This window comes from Nannobrachium achirus (assembly GCF_963921795.1).
Source record: "Nannobrachium achirus genome assembly, chromosome: 13".
Taxonomy (NCBI): domain Eukaryota; kingdom Metazoa; phylum Chordata; class Actinopteri; order Myctophiformes; family Myctophidae; genus Nannobrachium; species Nannobrachium achirus.
Genome location: NC_137833.1, coordinates 15,598,311 through 15,619,859, shown reverse-complemented (window position 1 = coordinate 15,619,859; position 21,549 = coordinate 15,598,311). Strand labels below are relative to the sequence as shown.

The following is a 21,549-nucleotide window of genomic DNA, read 5'->3' as shown; positions in this document are numbered from 1 at the left end:
TCTGAGTTCCCAGAATAAATACTTTATACGTTTCCATACAATCAATTATTTGCACTGCAAAACGATTCTATACCGATTATCTGCATTGTAAAACAATGCCGATACAAAGCCTAAACGGTACGATATATGCTTTTTCATATTGATATAGTAGATCATTGCAAATTAAAATCGATTCAGTTACTATATCGTTACACCCCTAGATTATAACCACAGCAACGGCTGTTGTTCCCAAGGTTACACTAGGGTCAGCAAAGAGAAGCTCTTTAAGAAATCTGTGTTCTCAACTGTGGTCAGTGATTATAGAGTCTATAATAGTTATTACTGAGGTGGAGTAGTTGGGATAGAATTACCATGGTTGATGTGATAATTGTAGTGTAATGAATAATGAATGCATGCATGTTGTTACACCCTTATGATGTCACAGACATGAGACATCGATAACAACATGTGATAGCATTGTACAATTGCTTACGTCAAAATGGAGTACTAATTACGATTACTTAAATATTTATTCTATATTTGTTTACATACACTACAGTATATGGTTAGCAATTATGTAGTTGGTCTAATATTGATGTGGCATTTATAATTTAAAATGTTTACATGTCAATTATATGTCAGGGGTTAAAAATGTGTCTGCTGAATATTTGGTTGCATGAACATCTGTATTTCTCGATTTAGCCAGCAGATGGCGTAAAAGACCATGTGAGATTTAACAGTCCATGCTCATTAAAGGAAGACTTTGCCCATTTTCAGCCTATCTTCATATTCCTATGAAGTTAGCATACTATAATGGAAGCCATTGTTCTCGTGTTAATAATTAACTTTATTGAAATCTTTGGCAAAAACATGCCAAATGATGTCACTTATAGGCGGGTTTCTGAACTGCCCTCCTCTGAGACACAACAGGCTAGATTCTTTTTTTTACCAATGAGTATTAGTGAGGGAAAATTATAATATATAATTCATATTAGGAAGAAAATGGCATTTAACATTAACAGTAACGAGTGTATTTGCACATTTGTTTTCCAGCTGCCAAGAAAGCAAAGAAGGCCAACAGGCCATTGAAAAGGCAAATGTCCTCACCGAATGTTCTACGCAAAGAAAAGACAGACAAAGTGAGTCTCCCTCTGTTCCTTTCACACACCAAAATGGATTGTTTATTTAAACAGAAGAGACTACATTTTGATATTTTAATGTCCACAAAAGGTGGGATATGTTTGCCTTGTTTTGTTATTCTTAATGATACTTTACATTGTAGAACACTGCATAATTTAGTCTGACTCGCTCTATTGGTACACTATTGGTACATACTTTAGCTTTATTAGTGTTGCACATTGTGCTGTGGTTTCAAGGGTTCAAAATATGTTTATTATCCATTTTCACAGGTACTGTCGAGGGACAACACGCCTTTCACGTGAGTTACTCTGAGTAAACAGCATCACTTCCTAAGGATATAGAACGTGACCTGTGCTGGTCCATTTGCTTACATTTACACACAGTTAAGTTAACACTCAGGATGTTACAGTATAAATGCTACAGCATTGACAATCATGTTGATGTCAGTTGTCTATTTACAGTAGGTGGTGGGTGGGGGTTGCCATGCAAAATTTTGAATTTATCAAGGACCCAACTCATCTCCAAAATGGCAGTTGTGTGCAGATACTGTAGCCTATTTGGGACCAGTAATGGTCTTATTTGGTGTTTTGTTTAGTTTAGATTAACCACATATTTTACCCATCAAGTAGAAAAAATGCTGATCTACAAGCACAGAGTTGAACGTGTTGTGTTCTATGTGTGTTGGTGTGTGTTTTTATAGAGTGAGCCTTCAGAAGAGCAAATGGGACAGTTCTCGCTCGCTGAGATACAACCAGGATATTCAGAGGGAAGAAGGTATTATTTGTTCTCCATCAAGGATAACCATGGATGGAACCATGGGTGTTTTTTTGCTTTTCTTTTCATTGTGTTGATTTTTGTATTACAAAAGCTATATTCATGTTAAACATGAATATACGTAGCTTGAGTCAAATTGAATTGAATCGAAGTCAAAAGTAAAACTATTGTTGATTTGTTTGAAATGCCTGAGTCATCACCATTGTCTACAATTTTTAATGCATATTCTGGCTTATTTCTTTCATTCTCGTCTTCTCTCTTCTCCTTATGTGTGTCAGACCAGCGTCGCATGGTGGAAATCACTGGTCACCTGACCAAGATGAGGTTTGGAGATCAGGACCAGAGTAAATCTAAAGACAATAAGGAGGTGCGATCTTTATTGTTTTCATCATAAGACAACAAAACAATATCACCAGATAAATGCATATACTGTACAGTATATACACTGTATGACTAATCATATGAGAAAGCTTTAGATATGTTTTAAGAAGTGAGGTCTCTTGTTATGTTTACAACACTAGTAATTTGATAGATATGTAGCCTATAGATAGTGTGAGGTGGTCTTGAACTATACTGTATATCTGTGTGCGTGTGGTTTCTGCAGCCTGCCGGGGGAATCTACTGCAGACTGGAGGCTCAATTTAGAAGCGCATCTCAAACAAGACAGAGCTCTGATAAAACAGCCAAGTAATGTTTACAGCACTCACACACACAAACAGTGGCCTGTTTTCACGTTGTTCCTACCACATTCCTTCACTCAACTGATCCTATCCTAACATTCTGTCTCTTCAGATCCAAAACACGCCACGCCCAGATCCGGACAACATAGCCTGTTTGATGAGAAAACAAGTGAGGAAACCCCACAGAGGAGGAGGACAAATGAAGAGGAAGGTGGCAGATCTTCCACACGTGCAGCTGCGCACTCCGTAGAGCAAAGCCACAACAGAGCAAGCCAACACTGGCATCACTGCTAGCGTAACCCAACCCAACCACCCCCCCCACCCTGCCTGTGCCATTGCTACTGCTTACTACCTGGTTGTAACTTCAGCCCAGCAGAGACTCTCCCATCATTCTTTAGCCCAGTGGTTCTCAAAGTGTCCTTTGAGGGGCTTACAAGATGATGATTGATAGTTGGGAACCAAGTGGACCCTAATACTGTTGCTCTGTAACTATGACAGTGTACGAATGGAACACTGTCAGGGTCTACCTGGTTGTACTTCCATTGGTACACTGTCAGAGTTATGGCATGGTCTATCTAATCGAATGAATATCAAACTGATTAGTAAAAAGTTTGAGAACCACTGCTTTAGCCCATTTTCCCCCCAGTTCTATCCCCATCAGCTTAGCTCAGGTACATAGGAATGGACATAGAAAACAAATGTATATATGCTGTGCTTCTTGTGTCAAACAGAATGGGATGTGATCAATCCTTAGGGGACATCTGTTTGATGACACTTATTGCCAAGGATATCATTACCAGCGGATCTTCATATCAGTTAGGAAGTAGGGTGATTATGTCCAATCTATTTGTATGGTACTGTATATTACTTCTCGTGGCAGTTGGTCACCATCACTTACAGACTCAGTTAGTAGCTACCCTTGATCACAGTTAGCTACAGGACACACACACACACACACACACACACACACACACACACACACACACACACACACACACACACACACAGGCTCTTGTTCCAACCAATTCTATTGCGATTCATCAAGTGTGGATGAGTGACCGTATGTTAGAACCAGTGCCAGTAGTATACGGACTATACGCAAACACAGTTTCATGGTTTGTTTAGTTTTAGTCGTGGCCATGGTGATGTGTGGTTCACCACCTCTTAAGTTATTATCCTGGAGCAGTAAACCCAGGACAGGAGCCTACATGTGTGCACAGGGTAAATGCTCAGTCAGCTGGTGACCAGTACATTAGATCAACTAGCTATAATTATATACCATAGGTAGCATATAGAATCTCAGTTAAGAGTTGGACATTGGCCTTGTCAGAGCACTGGTTCCCAAACCTTTTGGCTCGAGACCCAAAAGAGAACTAGCGAAAATAGCAGATTGTACAAGCTCACAACGAACCGCATGGCGACACGTTTAATTCATATAATTTCTTTGTTTTTCTTTTATTTCTGAAAGATTTTTTCACATATTTTAAAATCTTTTGAATCGAAGAAAACAACTTTAAAATTGTAAGAAGACCGGGGTAAAAAGGGATATTTACCCTGAATCCATAGAAATGTGACTGCAACCCAAACATGGGTCCTGTGGGTTAGAGATCAGACCAGGCTGAAACAATACTTGCAAATGATTTACATATTTTCCCCCCTACTTGTTGTCAAATGCTGACAGATAAGTTGTAATAAGTATATAATTGACTTATTTACTTTCAGTCTAAACTTAGCAAACCTGTTACACCAACCCTGTATTCATATACAAACACTATACTGTATAACTGTCAAGTAGACATGTTACTTATGTAAGTTCTTGACTCTGGACTGTACTGTACATCACTGGGACCAAGAAAACATGAATGAACTGTGATGCCAACAAATTAAAATTATCTTGAGTCTTCAAATCAGCTGATAATATGTGTGCATTCCTTTTTGTATTCAGTACTGTCTACTCTACTGCAGCATGAAGTTTGAAAGTAGAAGTAACTGCTAGTTAACACACTTTGCATTCAGCACAGGCGATGGCTCTGTGGATTAGAAGATAATTTGATGTAAATGGTTGTGTGAGTTCAAACCCCAATCTTACAGGAAATGTAGTCTTACAAGTTCTAAGTCCTGGAGGAGAAGGACTCATCTTTCATTGGTGTGTCGCCCAGGTTGCGCCTAAACCCTAACCCTAACCTCACAAAAACGAAGCCTAACCTCTAACTGAAATTAACCTAAATCTAACCTCAAAACCATGTTGATCTGGGTGAAACACTGGGAAATAGCTGACGTAGCTATAATATTTTTACATTTTAAAGGTTCTAATACAAATTTAAAGAAATACTCAAAAGCTCTAGGAAATATTGGCAGTGAGGGACAGTGTAGTGGTCAGGGGATCAGACTCTCAGTGCAGAGGTTCCATGTTCAAATCTCAGTCTTCCAATGTTCTTCCAGTAGTTCTTTGTCATTTTCAAGGTTAAATGACAAAATAAGTACTCAAAAGCACCAAACAAACCTGCAGTGAGTGATAGTGTACTGTAGTTAGGTAAAGTTAGCCGAAAGTTAAACCAATCTGGGAACTAAATCAAAATCAATATCTTTCTTCACAAATGTGATCATAAAGGTGTCAACTATCACCTCTGAACTTTCTCAATCACTCCCTTGGGGAACTTTGTGGGAGCCAATCAAAGTTGGGGGTATCCCGTGGGCCTGGGATTAAAGGGGGGAAAATAAAAAATGGCCAATATGAGCGTATGAGGTGTGTAATTAGGGTATTTTGGGGCTGCTGAATCCATTCCAACCATTAGTTATCAGTAAAAATGACTCCTTTGCCATAAAATAGGCCACAACAAACTACCTTTTTGTGTCCACAAGACATAATATTGTCAATAAAAAAAATGGTTGGAGTAGGGTTTGAATTCATGAAAACTATTCAAGATCAGGTAGGTAAGCGCACATCATGACACACATGATAACATGATACAATCTGACAAGGAACACTCAAAAGGGTTTAAAGCATAGGGACTAACAGGACACAGGTGAACTCAAATGACATGATTGGCTATGCCTTAGCCAATTAGGCCTATTTTATGGCCAAGGAGTCATTTAAACTGAAAACTAATGGTTGGAATGGATTCAGCAGCCCAAAAATACCCTAATTACCCACCCCATATGCTCATATTGGCATTTTTTACATTTTATCCCCTTTAATCCCAGGCCCAGGTATCCCGATACCCCCAACTTTTATTGGTTCCCACAAAGTTCCCCAAGGGAGTTGTGATTGAGAAAGTTCAGAGGTGATAGTTGACACCTTTATGAACACATTTGTGAAGAAAGATATTGATTTTGATTTAGTTCCCAGATTGGTTTAACTTTTGGCTAACTTTACCTAACTACTGGTCTGAAGATCAGACTCTGGGTGCAGAGGTCTATGTTTGAATCCCAGTCCTCTTACAGTTCAATCATACCTGCCAAGTGCCAACCCTCCTGTTTTAGGAAGAAGTCTCCTGTTATTTGACCATGTCTCCTGTTCCAGAATGTACCCCAAAACAGGACATTTTCATCCTTTTTCATATTTGTAAGTAGCCTTAACGGTTTTACTTTTTTTTTCTTCTTTTTTTCAGGGCACACCTATAAATATATATATATTTTCAGTCCATAGTCTGCACAGCACAAAGCTGCTAGGAGCATCACAGGAGAGGCCACAAGCCAGTAGGCTACGTTTAAATATCTATTAGTTGTCCCGGACAGCAGGCCAGCTCTAAATGTTATGCCCTGACGCCAATGGTTTGCAACATCATGCAACCATTATGGCAGTTGTAAAGAGTTGCGTTGGTGCGGTTGACCTTGTTGCATGGCGAATGATTAGTGTAAAATTCAATAAAACACAGGAAAATATATATATGTTAAGATTAAGTTCTTGGGGGAGGACCCTCAGACCCCGTTTAGGGAATCTCCCCCTACCCCCTTAAAAGAAAATAGAAATAAAAATCTTATTGGTTCTGACATTCCAATGTTGCCAACCCTGCATATGGTCTAGTGGACTGATGATTGGTCTCTCAGTTCAGAACGGCCATGTTCAAATCCCAGTCCTCCTAGGTCACTGCTCTTTTACTTGGACCTTTTCAAGGTTCAAATACAAAAGGATTACTCAAGAGCACTCAAAAGTTAGTAAGAGATGGAGTAGTGGTCTAAAGATCAGACCCTCATTGCTGATGTTCCATGTACAAATCTCAATCCTCCTACATTGCTGTTTTACTTTGACATTTTCATGGGTAAAGTACAAAATAATTACTCAAAAGCACCTGATATTTTTTTGGTTGGAGATGGTGTAGTGGTCTAAAGATCAGACTTTAAGTGCAGAGGTTCTGTGTTCAAAACCCAGTCACCCCACTAATTGCTGCTCCATTACATGGATCTTTTCAAGGATAAAATACAAGTTAAGTACTCAAAAGCACCAGAACACATTTACAGTGAGAGATGGCCTAAGGGTCTAAGGCTCAGACCCTCAGTTAAGAGGTTCCATGTTCAAATCCCAGTCAACCTACAGTCCATCTCTGGAGTACATTGACCTTTATAAGGATAAAATTGTCATATTTTCGCAAATTCTTCCAGTGGGCTCAATGCATATAAGTAGGATTTTTTTCCTGTAAAATTTTTGTTGGACAGAGTTCTTTCAGATATAACCCCCCACCTTTAGCTCTCAGGAAACAGGGGGAGGGACACCCCTCCACGATGGTCCTCCGTGTACCTTGGGCATGGGACTTGAACCTGTCTGAAACCTGCCTGAAGCAGGGACAACCGATCAAGCGACCATACCATTGAGCCAAGGCACCTTTGGGCCCTCAACAGGTATTTCCTTGTGCTTTTGAGTTGTTCTCTTCTAGATAGCCTTGAAAAGGTCAAAGCACTAAAGGAGTGGATTAGAATGTGACCTCTGCATTCAGAGTCTGATGTTTAAACTGGTGCTTTTGAATACTTCTTTTGTATTTTGAAAAGAAGTAACAACAATGATCTGTACGAGAACTCGGATTTTAAAATGAGCACTCTAACGGAGGGTCTGATCTTTAGACCACTAGACGCATTTTCCAGTGCTTTTGACTAAAACTCTTTTATATTTTAACCTTGAAAGAAATGTTAAGGTTAAACAGCAACATAGGAGGAGTAAGATTTGAACACAGAACCTCTGCACTGATAGTCTGATCTTCAGACCACTGCTCTATCTCTGGAGAGTAGTAAATAGAAAATAGACACTTTACAGACATGTTTCACAGTTTTAGCGCTCCTTCAGCAGCCTTTGCCATAGATTTTGGTGATTTTGCAGCGATAGTTCTGTCTTCTTTCACTTTCTCCCCCCAGTTTGGTGCACCCCCAAGCATGGTGCCCTATTCAGCACGTAAAACACATGCAAAACAAATCTGCAAATTGTGTCTGAGTGGTGGTGTAATGGTCCATTTGCCTGATTTTAAGTGCAGTCATTCCTAGTTCAAATCCCATGCCTCCTATTATTCAATGCTGGAGTTTCAATTAACTTTACTAATTGAAGGCAATCAGACCAAAGAAAATCTTGAAGAGTAAGAGAACATTGCAAAAAAAATAAACTGAGTTATTGTGTAGAGGTCTAATGTTCAGAGAGATTCCACGATCAAATCCCAGGCATTATGGTAATTAATTACTGTTTTTTGGCATAAGACAACATCAGTTGTTTCATGAGTTACTTAGGCTACAGGCAGCCATAAAAAAACACTTCAATTTCAATCCAAACGCCATAAATCAATGTTGCTCAAAGACAATAATAATATGATGTATTTTCTACAGCATTCCTCTCTGTCCACTGGGGGGCGCATAGCGTACGGACGCCGTCCATACGACGTCTGATCAGGACGTCCATACGACGTGGAAGTCTGACAGACCAACTCGCAAAACCGGGCCATCGTCCTACCAGGACGCCGGTACGACGTCGCTACGACCTCGTCTCAAAAGAACGCATTTTTCGCTGCTTGGTCACCAATGGTCAGGCTCTCACACCACCACGCGGCAGCGGACGTTCTTGCAACCGAACCAGCGGAACATTGAAATACAAATTCACAAATTAATAATACAACAACATGAATATTCTAAAGTAGTTTGTGATGATGATAATGATGATTGGTTCAACAGTAGTCTAATAGATAGGCTTGAAAGTCAAATTATTTCTCTTTTCTATTTAAAAAAAATATAGAACCTATAGGCCTATAATGATATCTATATTATGTAATATGTAATATTTAAAATTTTATAATTATATGAACCTGACACTGAAAAAGGGATATTTCAGGTTGTTTCCTAGAGCTTTTGACTACTCCTTTTGAATTATAGACCTAACCTTGAAAATGTCAAGGTAGTAAGTAGGCTATAGCAATGTAGGATAACTGAGGAACATGTCACAGAACTGCACGAAGAGTCGTTTGTTCAGACCACTACACCATCACTCACTGCAGAATTGTTATGGTGCTTTTAAGTATAGTACTTTTGTATTTTAACCTTGAACATGTCCAATTACTATTGCAATGTAGGAGCACTGAGATTTGAACACAGAATCTCTGCACTGAGGGTCTAATGTTTAGACCACTACACCATCTCTCATTGCAAATTTCTTCCGGTGCTTTTGAGTAATTAATTTGTATTTTAACCTTGAAAATGTCAAAGTATTAGAACAATGTTGGAGGACTGAGATTTGAACATGGAAACTCTGTGCTGAGAGTCTGATCTTTTGACCACTACACTATCTCTCATTGCAGGTACTTTTTGGTGCTTTTGAGTATTGTGTTGTATTTTTGAAAATGTCAAAGCACTAGAGCAATGCTTTGTAGGAGGCCTAGCTTATACTTGAACATGGGAACTCTGCTGGAAGTCTGATCTTCAGACCACTACAAGTGCATGGCTGTAATCTTTCACTGAAGAGCATGCACTAGAACTATGGAGCATGAACCATGGTGCTACATTGGTGAGACAAATCAATGCTTTCCAAAGCATTGATTGTGATTTCAAAACTCATGCTGAGAAGTGTCTTCATTCAACAAATGCTACTTTTGTTCCCATGTTTGTGCATGGCTGATGGCTTTCATCTTTCACTGAAGAACACAGAATAGAACTAATTGGCGGAAAGATATACCTTGCAGAAGATTGTAATTTTAAACGTCTCAAAACTCAAAAAACTATTGTAAGTATACCTTATTTTTTGTTGATCCTCTAGATGGCAGTGCATAACCATTAAGACACCTCTAATTCCTTTTAGTAAACTTTGCCCTAGTTCAGGAGAAAATTAATAAAATGGAAATTGTCTATAAGCTATGCAGGTATACAAGAAGGCCTACACATCAAATAACAAATAAAACATAACTTTGATAACTTTCCTTTGAGAATGTGAGTGTCAAATATTTGGACAGGTTATCGTTTGTGGAACAGAGACAACTTTTGTTTGACAGAAACAATTCCATGTGGGCATGGACAGTACAGTATATAATATTTTGTATAGGCTGAGATAAAATATGTACTCACTTTTTCTCTCTGTTTTTAGTTTTGACTCTTCCTTCTTCACCTTTTTCTCTTTGTCCTACAACAAACAGTGGGGGGGAAAAGCTGATTTACAAGCTCACAACAGTTTGTTTATTATATTGTTTATTATATGAGATACTTCAATGGTTTCCAGTGGAAATAAGCTTAGTCTTTTCATGGATCTCCTTTTAGTAGACCTTGTACCAGTGAACTGTACCGTCATGAAACTGTACCTTTTCCTATGCAAACTTCTAATAAAGTCTTCAATCAATGTGATGCAATTGTGAGCTTGTAGATCTGCTGTTTTCGAAAATGATGAAATGTTAAATTGTTTTGTTTACTTTGTGTGTGTGTGTGTGTGTGTGTGTGTGTGTGTGTGTGTGCGTGCGTGCGTGCGTGCGTGCGTGCGTGCGTGCACGCGCGTGCGTGTGTAAAGTTCTTCTTGAAATATGTTGAACCTTTTCACCTAATGACATGCCCAAAATAGGGATGCCATTGCCAGGTTTAAAGTGGTTAAGTCACTCATGTGGATACAGTATGTGATTGTCATTGATTGGTCGTTAAAGTAATCTGGCTTCCTGTGTATCTCTCTCACAGGGGTATTAATAACCCTTCCTGCCCAGTGTGTGGACAGACAGTGGGGTGGTGGAGGATGGGGAGGGAGGCTCAGCTTGGCCTGGTTCCCAGCGGTGCTGTGAGACCTCCAGCTGTTCTCTCCTCTCCTCAGTGCCGGATGCCGAGGATGGCTCGGGATCTCTGGATCTGGGTCAGCAGAGAGAGAGAGAGGGAGGGAGGAGGACTCCAGTTACCTTTACCACCACACTGTAAAATCCTGAGTATTAATGTACAAATGTGCAATTGACAGCTCTCTCTCTCTCTGGTTACACGCTTACCCTCTCACATTGCACCCTTTCAAAGTATCTCTGTTAACTGCATGGGCAAGATAGGCGTTACAGTCCAGAAGAGGTAGGCCTATTACTGAGTTTAGGAAAAGAACGAAACATATCTAAAAGTCTGCTACAACTGCTGTGACTGCTGTACCTCCTCGATTACCACTACCACTATTACTGCTACTGACACACCAGAATCAGTAATAGATATGGTTATATGAAACTTATTCCAAAGACGAGAGTTCTACCAAATGAGCTTCCCGGACACAATCATGCCAGTATCTACTGACCATGATACTGACATGATACGGACCATGATACTGACCATGATATTGACTATAATACTGACATGGCCCTGTCACATCAGGCAGTGACAGGGATGTCATGATATATTGTGTCTCCATAGCATGGTCAGTATTCAGTAGTCAGTATCATGCCACATGTCAGTGTCATGTCATTATCATGCCACATGTCAGTATCATGTCATTGACTGACCCACAGGTTGGGAATCACTGGGATTGATTACATCAGGGAAGGATTCAGCTTTCAGAGTGAGTGTTATAGACCTCCCTGGGAGAGCACCATTATAGCCTTTATTGGAGTACCAGTAATGTTAACAGGGATTAATGACAGAGTCACTTTACCCATACCCAACCTTGGCGGAGACAGAGAGATACCACATACTCAGTGTACGGACACACATTGTGAATGTGTGCATTGGTCTGTGTGTACAGTTTGTGTGACAGTAATGAGAATAAATCGGCAGTGGCTCAGGAGTAGAGAAACTCTTATAACACAGAGGGTTCCCAGTTTGATCCCGGGCTCCCCCAGAGTTAATGATTAAGAGTCCTTGAGCAAGACTCTGAACTCCTAGTTGCTCCCGGTGAGCAGGTTGGTGCCTTGCATGGTTTCCTCCGACCATCGGTGTGTAAATGTGTGAATGTACTTAATGCATGATCTTTGTAAAGTGCCTTGGAGAAAAGGTGCTATAATGCACCATTTTAAATAAGGTAATAAACTAAACATAAATCTAATAAAGCATTCAGAGATATTCATAATCATTTAAGCATTTTACAATATTTGAGGGATATAGACATTTGCATCGATCTGCACCTGCAAACACTCATCAGAATTAATCTAATGTGTGTCAGTATTGAGAGGAAGTGAGCAGGATTTATTTAAAACGTGTCAGATCAAACTAAACAGGAGTGTGTGGCCAGTCTGGCCACTGGGTCACCCAGTGTGAAGCCCACTAGAGACAATAGGCTTTATTTGAGCTCCAAGGCTCAAATTCAGACTGCAGGAAAATCCAATTTGTTTCTCAAATCTGATCTTTTAGAGTTAGACCGACTGTCTGCACTGTTATTCACATGTGATCAGATCAGAATCAATTTGTGTATTCAGACATTGGTTGCTGTGGTAACAACTAACAACGTAACGATATAGGTGTGAGTAATGCTTAACTTATACTGTCATACGCAAGTCCCCAGCTCAGCTGTCCTGTGGTTGGATTGTCTGCCCTGCTTGGCAGTTGGCAGAACTTGGCACCATAGATATATCTATGGTTGGCACCCAAAATCAAGCGTTGGATCCCTTCGACATAAAAGCGTCATAGGGGGTGTAGGCCTACTTGTACATGAAGCAGCCTCACGCTACAGAAACAGGAAATGGCTCCTGCCTTATGGGCCGCATAGGCTACTTGACTTATTTATACGAAAATCAAGTCTATTGCTGTTGATTTAACTTGAAACTAAAAAAACAACATAGGCCTACAGTTAGTCGAGTTCAACTTAAGGTTTATTTTCAAATCATAGAATTGGTTTGGAAAGTCTAACTGAAAATGATCCTTCGAGAAAAAAACATTGATTTATGAACTACTGTAAATTTTAATTCTTAAGCAAGTTTAACCAACAATGGCTCAATTATTAATGTTCAGTTCAGTAACGGTCATTCTTTGGATTCCGAAGATGTGCATGTATTTGACACCAGTATTGTCCTTTAAGTTCTGGTGCTGCCTGTTTGACATGAAAGAAATCTGTGCTAAAGGCAGAGTTATAAAATTCTCAACTTTAATCAGTTCAAAAAGTTCACAACAAATGTAACACTTTCATTAGGGAAACTTTCCATTAGAGATCAGGTGCTTATATGGATTTATACATTCCTTTGCCTAATTAAACATATTGGCAATCAAATTGCTCTCTGGATAAAAGCCTTTTGTTATTATTTGGATTGAACTCAACAGATACAAATGGAAAATAAACGAATGCAAAAAAAATAAAACAATAAAAATACAAAATTAAATGTAAACCAAGTTTTTAATTTATTTTACTTTGCTCTAAACGTAGTGTCATGAAGCACACTACAGCATGGTAAACAGTGTAAATTAGAACAATTCAAAAACCTCAAAAAACCGTCTGAGTTAAACAAGATGTTATAAAGATGCAACCAAACCGGCCAACCAAGAACCCCCCATAAATATCATGTCCACGTCCCATTTAATGAAGGCTCACGAATGAGCAACAATCCTCTTAGAGGAAAACAAAAGGCTGATGTCGTCGCGGCGACAGCACACACGCTCACACACACCCACAACAGCAAAATATAGACAAAAATATAGAATAAAAAGGAAAAATAATAACCAATCATGTTCCCATGGTATTAAAGGTGCTATACAATTGGGATGATATGCACATAACTGCAAAAACTAAACTCCCGCCGTAGCCAAACACTTTATTTTATCCTTTTGTTTTTACTTAAACGCAACTTATGAGCAATGGACGCTGATAGTGATGCCTCGAGTAGCATCTCCTCAGACCTTCATTCACAATCCGCTCGATTCACATTCTATCCCACAAGTCAGTGGGGCACCAGAACAAAGGGTGCACACGCGTGATTCCTAAACCCACCAGGATTGAGTTAAGACCCGCCTCGCGGAAACGCGAGGACTTCCAGGAGTGGCTGAAATCCCATGGAGGGTGGATAAAGTCAGGAGCATGAAGACTTGTACTTGAGAAAAGCCTGCATTTGCACAATGCACAACTATTAATTTCTCACTACAGTGCTCAAAATAAACTGTGCTTAAAAAATCTTGAACTGACTTAATTGTACTGTGCTTAATAAAGGGAAAACTTTGTAACTTTGCTAAAGAGAAAAACGTACTGAGAAAGCTATTAATTTGTCACTACTGTGCTCAAAATAAAAACTCTTACTGATTATCAGTTAAATTGTTATGGTTTGGATATGGCTTTGGGCCTATTATGCTGCGTGTATTATTGTAATGGATCAGTAGGTAGTACTTTGCACTTGAGCAGTAACGTTCATGGGCACTTTCATACTTAAGATTATCGAGAGGAGGCGGGTCTTAACTCAATCCTGGTGGGTTTAGGAATCACGCGGTGCGCACGCATCTAGAACCTAGACCACGTCTTCACTTCCTTCCTGTTTGTTTGCCTGCATCACCAGAGTTCTACAGGCCTCTATGCAGATTTCTTTTGACACATATTCTGTGTTATTTGTTTTTTTTTTCTCCACAAAAACTCTGCTCAGACTGTATATATATATATTTTATATATAAACAAATATATGGGGACTATAGGGAGTAAAAACAGAACGAGTAAGGAAGCAAATAATAAAAACAAAACAAAAGAAACCCATTATGGTTAAGTTGTCCTAACTGTAGCAACCTCTTCATGCAGATCTTGGGATGGGGCCATTAATTAGACCAAACAGAAAACCGAAGCCTGGATCTTTTGGAAAGATATTACACAAAAAAAGTCTCCATAGAAAACGCATATTATGTAAAAAGGGCCACAGGGTGACACGGTTAATCATTTACATAGTATTGGCATTGTTTTGGTCGACAAACATCCAATGGGACTCGAACCCGCACGGCCACCAAGGTGGAAGGGGAAGGGCACTCTCTTCTCCAGCCCCCCTCGCTCTCCTCCTTTCAGGTTGTGTTATGTTTACTGTGGTTAGGGTTTTATTTTGCATGTTTGTGTGGAGCTGGCTGCTCAGTCACACATCTCCTCTGGGATCTCGTGGGGGTTGAGGATGCCGGGGACAGACATCTGGATCTTGTGTTTCTCCTCCTGGGCTTGACGGAGAGACGCCTCTCGCTCCTCCAGGAACAGGTCTGTGGTGTCCTCCCCCGCGAACTCCTGCAAGACGGGGAGCGACGTGTGACTGGTTAATCTAGGCTGCCTGAATGAATGTTATCATTATTATATTGTTTACCCAACGCGCCCCCTTAGCGCAGCGGTTCTCAACCTTTTCAGTCCGCGACCCCCAAAAGAATCATATTTGAACTGGGACCCCCACCCGAAGAGCACATGGAGTTGTAAGAGTTGAGGCATTACATTTTGTTTAACACGGTTCTATTATGAAAATAGCAGATCTATATGCTCACAACGCCTCGCAGCGCTGTGAGCAAATTGTCACAATTTCTGCTTCTAATATTTGACGATTTGGCCAATGTTTCATTTGTCATTTTAGAGGTATTAAAAAGGTCTTAAAAGTCCTTAAATTGTCACTTTAGAAATGCGCAGATACCCTCTATACACTTAAACTTCATGTTGGTTAATTTGTTTACTGTCGAGAGAATACAATGTTGCACATTAAGCTAATCATCTGGGGACCACCCTGGGGGTCCCGACCCACAGGTTGAGAACCCTTGCCTTAGCGTACGGTCCACATACAAACTCATACATATTGAGATACTGGAAAAACATCACACAAAGAACAGTACAGTGTAAAGGGTCAGCAACTACGGTAAGGTGTAGCTCTCTCTTGATATGATAAATGCAAAGAGACTGAACCTATTTTTCCACCTTATTGTCTCGGCCGTCTGTCTATGTAAAGCTCATCTCCTGCACCGTTGGACCGATCAGCGTGAAACTGTGCACACACACTGCCTCGAGGCCAGAATCTCTACCCCAACATTTTCACATTGGCCTGTTATAGTGCCACCGGGAGGCCGATCTTTGCGAAACAATTTTTTGGCCATTACTCCTTACAGATTTTTCACGAAAATTTGTACACACATCATCTCTATACTATAGTCATGTTATTATAGTTATGTTATCAGGTATTCTAGATCTACCAGTCAGATTTTTCATATTTCATCCTGATTGGCTAAGATTTACTTCTAATTTACAACCTGGCCTGGAGCACATTTTTCAAGTTAATATTCTGTTCCGATGAACGACTTCAGCAACTCAGTGGAGCTGGCTCAGGAGTTTTATTCAGACAATGAGCAGAGAGACCATGGACTTAAAGGCATGACCTGGCAATGCAGGAAAATGTTATTTATGGCAACAGATAGCTCAGTGGACCGCTATGTAGCTGGTGATAAGCCGTCCTCTGCACAGTGGTGAGAAAGCCCTTCTACTGCCGACAATAGACAACAATGCCAGAGGCATGCAGAACCTTACATTAGCCGCTGGACACTTGGTTTTGTTTATTAGCACACAAGTATACCGGATTATAGCAGGAATACAATATAGGTATAGAGTTGATAGTAAAGGTGCCAAATCAATGGATAAGACAGCTGTACCAATCAAACAACCAAATAACAATCAAGGCAATATGCGGTCTGATATTTCTGAATAAGCTGAATGCTTTTCTTCCTCCGTTTACATTGATAAGCGTCTAAGCTAAGAAAGGCTTCTTTTTTAAATCTATGTTTTATGTCAAATAATAAGCGAGATAATTAGTTAATTATTGGAAAATAAACCCAGATTCGGTAACGCAGGACCGACACAAAGTAATCCTCTATCACCTCTTAACTACTGCACTGTTGCTCCACTGTATTCTCCTTTTTAAGATTTAAAGGGCAGGAGAAATGGTCTGTTATCCAATCCCTTCCTAAGCCTATTCTAGCTTACAATCTATTACAGGGATACAATAACACTGGCAGTAATACATCACCCCATTAAACTGTATCTTATTCTTATCTCCTTACTTTGCACTAACTAGTCACCCACAACATTTCATACATGCATTTATATATCTCATCTACAGTGGCACCCACCAATGAGTGAACAATGAAATGGGAGTAATTGTAAACGTTCATTAAGTCTGATTTATAGTTATTTGCGCACTAGTGGTGCACACTGAAAATAACTGATCTACAATTCACAACATGATGCTTTGTAACGTTTTGTGTAAAGTTTCTTTCACTGTGCAAACCTAAACTCAAACCTCACAGGAAAGATGGGAGAAATCCTCACCTTGATCTGTACTAGGAAGTCCCTAAGGTGCTCCTTGAATGCAGGAATGTCCTGATTTAAGCTGAACAGCCCGGTCACAAACACCTTCACCTGGGCACTGCAGCAAACAAATAAACACACACACACAGTCTTAGGGAGATATTATTTGAGGACAACAAATTAATGAATGAACACGCGTTGTTGCGAGAAAAGATAGGAAAGAGGCAGCAAGAGAGATGAGACGGGGATAAGAAAGAGAGAGTGAGACAGAACGATTGGTAATGTGAGTTTGTGCATGTGGGAATGAGAGATGTGTGTGAGCTGCTGTGTGTCTGCCTGTTCTCTGCATGTCTGTACTCACTCCTGTAAGTGAGGAAAAGCTGTCTTGAGCAGGTTTGCTACATATTCCTGGATGAAGCCCTGGTTGTTGGTTGGACTGGCTGGATTCAGGCCTGTGGTGATCTTACCCTCCTCCACCAGGTTGAACATATAGGCCAGGATGGACGCATGCATGGTCAGACCTGCAAGACATACACAGACAGATGGATATATTGAAGCAAAGTGAACGACTGACTCAAAAAAATAAAATACAGGGGTGCTCCTTTTGCTGACTATTAGTATAATGGCATCTCTTTATACAGCCAAAAACTAAACTAAATGTTTTTTTAAAGACATGGAAGGGCTGAAAGTGGATAACAATATTTATCTCTTCTCTTTGATAAAACTTTATACTGAAGCCTCAGTTTTTGCACAGAACACCTTGCTTTGGCATCTATCTGAAACATCTAACGGCATCCTCATCCTGGGGTTTTGTGCTACAGTAAGTGTGTGTATTCTTGCAGATTGGTTGGGGAAGAGCATGTGTGCTGTGAGCGGTTAACATACAGTTAAGTAGGTGTGCGTTTATCTTTTTGTATGGGTGTTTTAGTTTTTAATATAATACACCTACAATGAAATCACATTTCTGTTACGCCAGTAATATCTGAAGCTGAGTTATATTTGAATGCTTTATATATGAACGTACAGAGTAGTGTCAAATACCCATCTCAAACTGAGCGTGTGTGATTGCAGTATCTCACCAGCAGTGTGTGACGTGTCCGTGACCACAGAGAAGATGTGTTGCAGGATGTCACAGAAGTACGTCTGGTAGAAGCTCTGTGCTGCTGCTTCCTCCTGAGCAACGTTTTGCAGCAGTGTGTACAGAACCTGCAGACCTGAAGGAGACCATGAATACATAGTTTAATATATCTACACCAGTAGATGAACGGATTAATGTGTTGACTACCTAACCACAACATAATCTCTGGTTCCAGTGTGGCTGGACACCGGTGTTGTATCATCATGTCGTTCATCCTGTCTGCCTTCACCTTCCTGTCTACAATAAGCCTCAAAACTTACAAGTGTCAGTTAATTGTCTCCGCCAGGCTGAAAGGCTGTAGGCCGGAGACAGACTGTCCGTTTGTGTGTCTGTCTGTCTGTCTGTCTGGCTGTGCGCAGCTAATCTCCGGCACCGTTGGACTTAATCAGCATGAAACACCCCCATAAGGCCAAGGAAGAACCGGCAGCCCACAGCCACATGGTGGAAGCCTCGCACAGCCAGACAATATCACACTGCTTATAGTCTGGTGCTCGGCCATTCAAAAATAATATCTGGGGGCGGTTACAAAAACTATTCAAATGGACTCTATTGGTTAGACCTAGAACCAATCAGAGTAGCCCAAGAAACCCACTTTGGAAGGATACAAACACAGTGGAAACAGCAACGGTGATACACCCTCCCCAACCACCAATCAGAGTAGCACAAAGGTGATATACGCCCGCCCTACAAATGCATAGAAAAAAATCTGTTGTATTCCTTGAATCATTAAATTGTGTCAAGTTAACAATTATCTCCGAGTCATGTTCTCAGGATCTATCAGTCAGATCTTTGAACGGTGGTCGCTACCGTCTCCTTAGCGTGACCGTGTGTAACTATGCGTCTATGTATGTAGCCTGAGTCTTGGTGACCAGAGAGGTGCTGTTAAGCAGCCTTGAAATGTACGCCCGCCCGCCCGCCCGCAGTGCGGGCGGGCTGCAGAGACTAAACTGGTTTTCCAGGGGAGGTCAGTGAATCAAGCCCCATGGCTGGCACAAGTAGTTAAGAGTGCAGAGGGAGAGAAAATGTATTTGATCCTTCTCTCAGCACTAAATTATGGAGGTATTTTGCATCTACAGTCATTTCTGTATTGTTAATTCAGAGCCAAGACTCTGTTATTTAGGTCAAAACTGTGGTGAAACAGATTGAAAGAGGGGCATCTGGCTGCCTGTCTTTGAATGTGGATAAATGGAGCAGCACCAGAGGTGTTCATGTGTTGGGAGCTTTTCTTTGAAAAACCACGAAAGATTAAGTATTCTGACAGACAGAGACAAATTTGTACATGATAAAAAGTAGTTTTTTGCTTCTTCTCTTTTCTTTCTTAACTTTAAAGGTTACTTAGTTTTTAAGATACTCTTCCTATGTGGGTAAATGGGGGTTGGGTGGATGAGGGAGTCTGTGAAATATATATGAAATTAAAGCATTAAATATATCACATCACTGTTAAAGGTCACACTTTTTGTCATGGATGATGATGATGACACCCACCCCACCCCACCCATTACCCTGCCTACAGCCACAAGTATGTTTCAGACTTGTGGGAAACCCTGTATTCTTCACAATGCTAAATATCACTAGTAAATATCACATTATGAATTCACAGTGTCTCATGGCAGCCTTACCTGTGTCAGCAACATTCCTCATAGTGTGTTTGAATGCCCAGATGATGGAGTCTAGGACCAGCTTGAACTGGGCAGGGGGAATGGCCAGGAATGCTGGGAAGCAGTGGGAGTTGACCGCTTGGAGCAGGTAGAAGAAATGGGTTCTGTGCTCTGGGTATTCCTCAAAGTTCTGTTCAACAAAAAACATCCAAATACATCTAAGTTTCATAACGGCCCATTAAAATCTAGGGCACATTCACATGTTCTAAGTTTGACTTGTGTTTGCAACTATCTTGGCACATTGTCAGTCAATATACAGTACCTATGTATATTAGTTAATATTAAAGCTGTATTATATAACTTTTATTTTGTGAATAAATGTGTATTTTGGCCAATCTGTACGGTAGAGTTAATGCAAAATAACGTAATTGGGGTGGTTGTATTTTGTCTCCCTGCTCTTCTATTGAGACATTTAGATCCCGTTTCTGGTTTGACACAAACTTTGACCACATCCTATTTCTGGTTTGACACTAATTTCGATCCCTGGGCAAGAATGCATCAAAATAAAATGTCTTCCATCTGGTACAATTGAAAATATAAGATCGATCAAGCAAAAGAGAATGTTCCACAGAGTGACCCGGACGGCATTTAACCCATTTAGAACGGGTACACATTATTGTGTATCATTATTTTATGCTTGAAAAATAGCAGATATACAAGCTCACAGCGCGGCACCCAGTGCCACGCTGCTTGTGAAAATTTAAATTTTGACCCGATTCTATACGTGTCTTTTGAATCTGTCTAAGGTTTTTTGAAAACCCTACGTTTCTATGTCAGCAACCTGGCCAGCCATCGTCAAAGAAAAGGTCCTTTTCACTTAACTGGAGCTCAGTTAGTCTGTTCTTGAGAGACTACTATGTCAGTGGTTCTCAAACCTTTTCATGTGAAGGACCCCCAAAATGATATGAATTTGGCCACGGACCCCCATCTCAAAATATTTAGTTCCAAGGACCCCCCAGAAGCAAAATTTGAGTTACAAACGTTCGCTTTGAAAACACATATATTCAAAGATTTGCACACATTTTCACGACTTTTTCAAAAATAGCAGATCTACAAGCTCGCAGCGCTGTGAGCTTGTATAACTGCTATTTTTCACTGGTTAAAGCATTCAATAATTCTAGGCCTAAATAGGTTCAAAACAGCAAGAAGGTGTGCCCTCCGTCCCCTCAGGCCCCTACCTTGTTGATCATGTTGAGCGTGCATTCAAACACGGCGTCGAAGATCTGCGGGATCTCGCCGGTGATGTGTCCTACCAGCTTGTTGACGATGGTCGCCATGGTGCTGAGGACCTCGGGCTCGCGGGCGGCGGGGACGTTCCTCTGGTAGTCGATCAGAACGGCGTCCAGCAGCGGAGGGACAAAGTTCTCCCCAACCTGGAAACAATGCGAAGGCAGGATGGACAGACAGATAGATTAGCGTGGCCAAGTAGAACACACTGATGAGGATGACGATAATTAGGGCTGCAACCATGGATTACGGTCAGAATAATAATGAATTGCATTTTAATAGCGCTTTTCCAAGTGCTCAAAGCGCTTTACAATGGTTCATTCATTCATA

General features: G+C 40.5%; 2 protein-coding genes across 8 annotated transcripts in view; one reads left to right on the top strand and one right to left on the bottom strand.

Moving 5' to 3' along the window:
* Window positions 1-2,797, top strand: part of sanbr (SANT and BTB domain regulator of CSR) — an 11,313-nt gene extending 8,516 nt beyond the window's left edge. Inside the window, exons 13-18 of the mRNA XM_080740232.1 lie at window positions 1,033-1,118; window positions 1,389-1,417; window positions 1,820-1,893; window positions 2,172-2,260; window positions 2,498-2,580; window positions 2,686-2,797. Coding sequence (XP_080596358.1) covers window positions 1,033-1,118; window positions 1,389-1,417; window positions 1,820-1,893; window positions 2,172-2,260; window positions 2,498-2,580; window positions 2,686-2,722 — 398 coding nt within the window. The 3' untranslated portion in view covers window positions 2,723-2,797. The remainder of the gene's footprint in view (window positions 1-1,032; window positions 1,119-1,388; window positions 1,418-1,819; window positions 1,894-2,171; window positions 2,261-2,497; window positions 2,581-2,685) is intronic.
* Window positions 2,798-13,039: 10,242 nt separating this feature from the next.
* xpo1b (exportin 1 b) overlaps window positions 13,040-21,549 on the bottom strand; it is a 36,448-nt gene continuing 27,938 nt past the window's right edge. For all 7 annotated transcript variants that reach the window (XM_080741097.1, XM_080741102.1, XM_080741099.1 and 4 more), the window contains 6 exons: window positions 21,171-21,365; window positions 19,954-20,122; window positions 18,276-18,410; window positions 17,558-17,717; window positions 17,218-17,314; window positions 13,040-15,147 (listed from right to left, as the gene is read on the bottom strand). In XM_080741097.1, coding sequence (XP_080597223.1) covers window positions 15,001-15,147; window positions 17,218-17,314; window positions 17,558-17,717; window positions 18,276-18,410; window positions 19,954-20,122; window positions 21,171-21,365 — 903 coding nt within the window. In that variant the 3' untranslated portion in view covers window positions 13,040-15,000. The remainder of the gene's footprint in view (window positions 15,148-17,217; window positions 17,315-17,557; window positions 17,718-18,275; window positions 18,411-19,953; window positions 20,123-21,170; window positions 21,366-21,549) is intronic.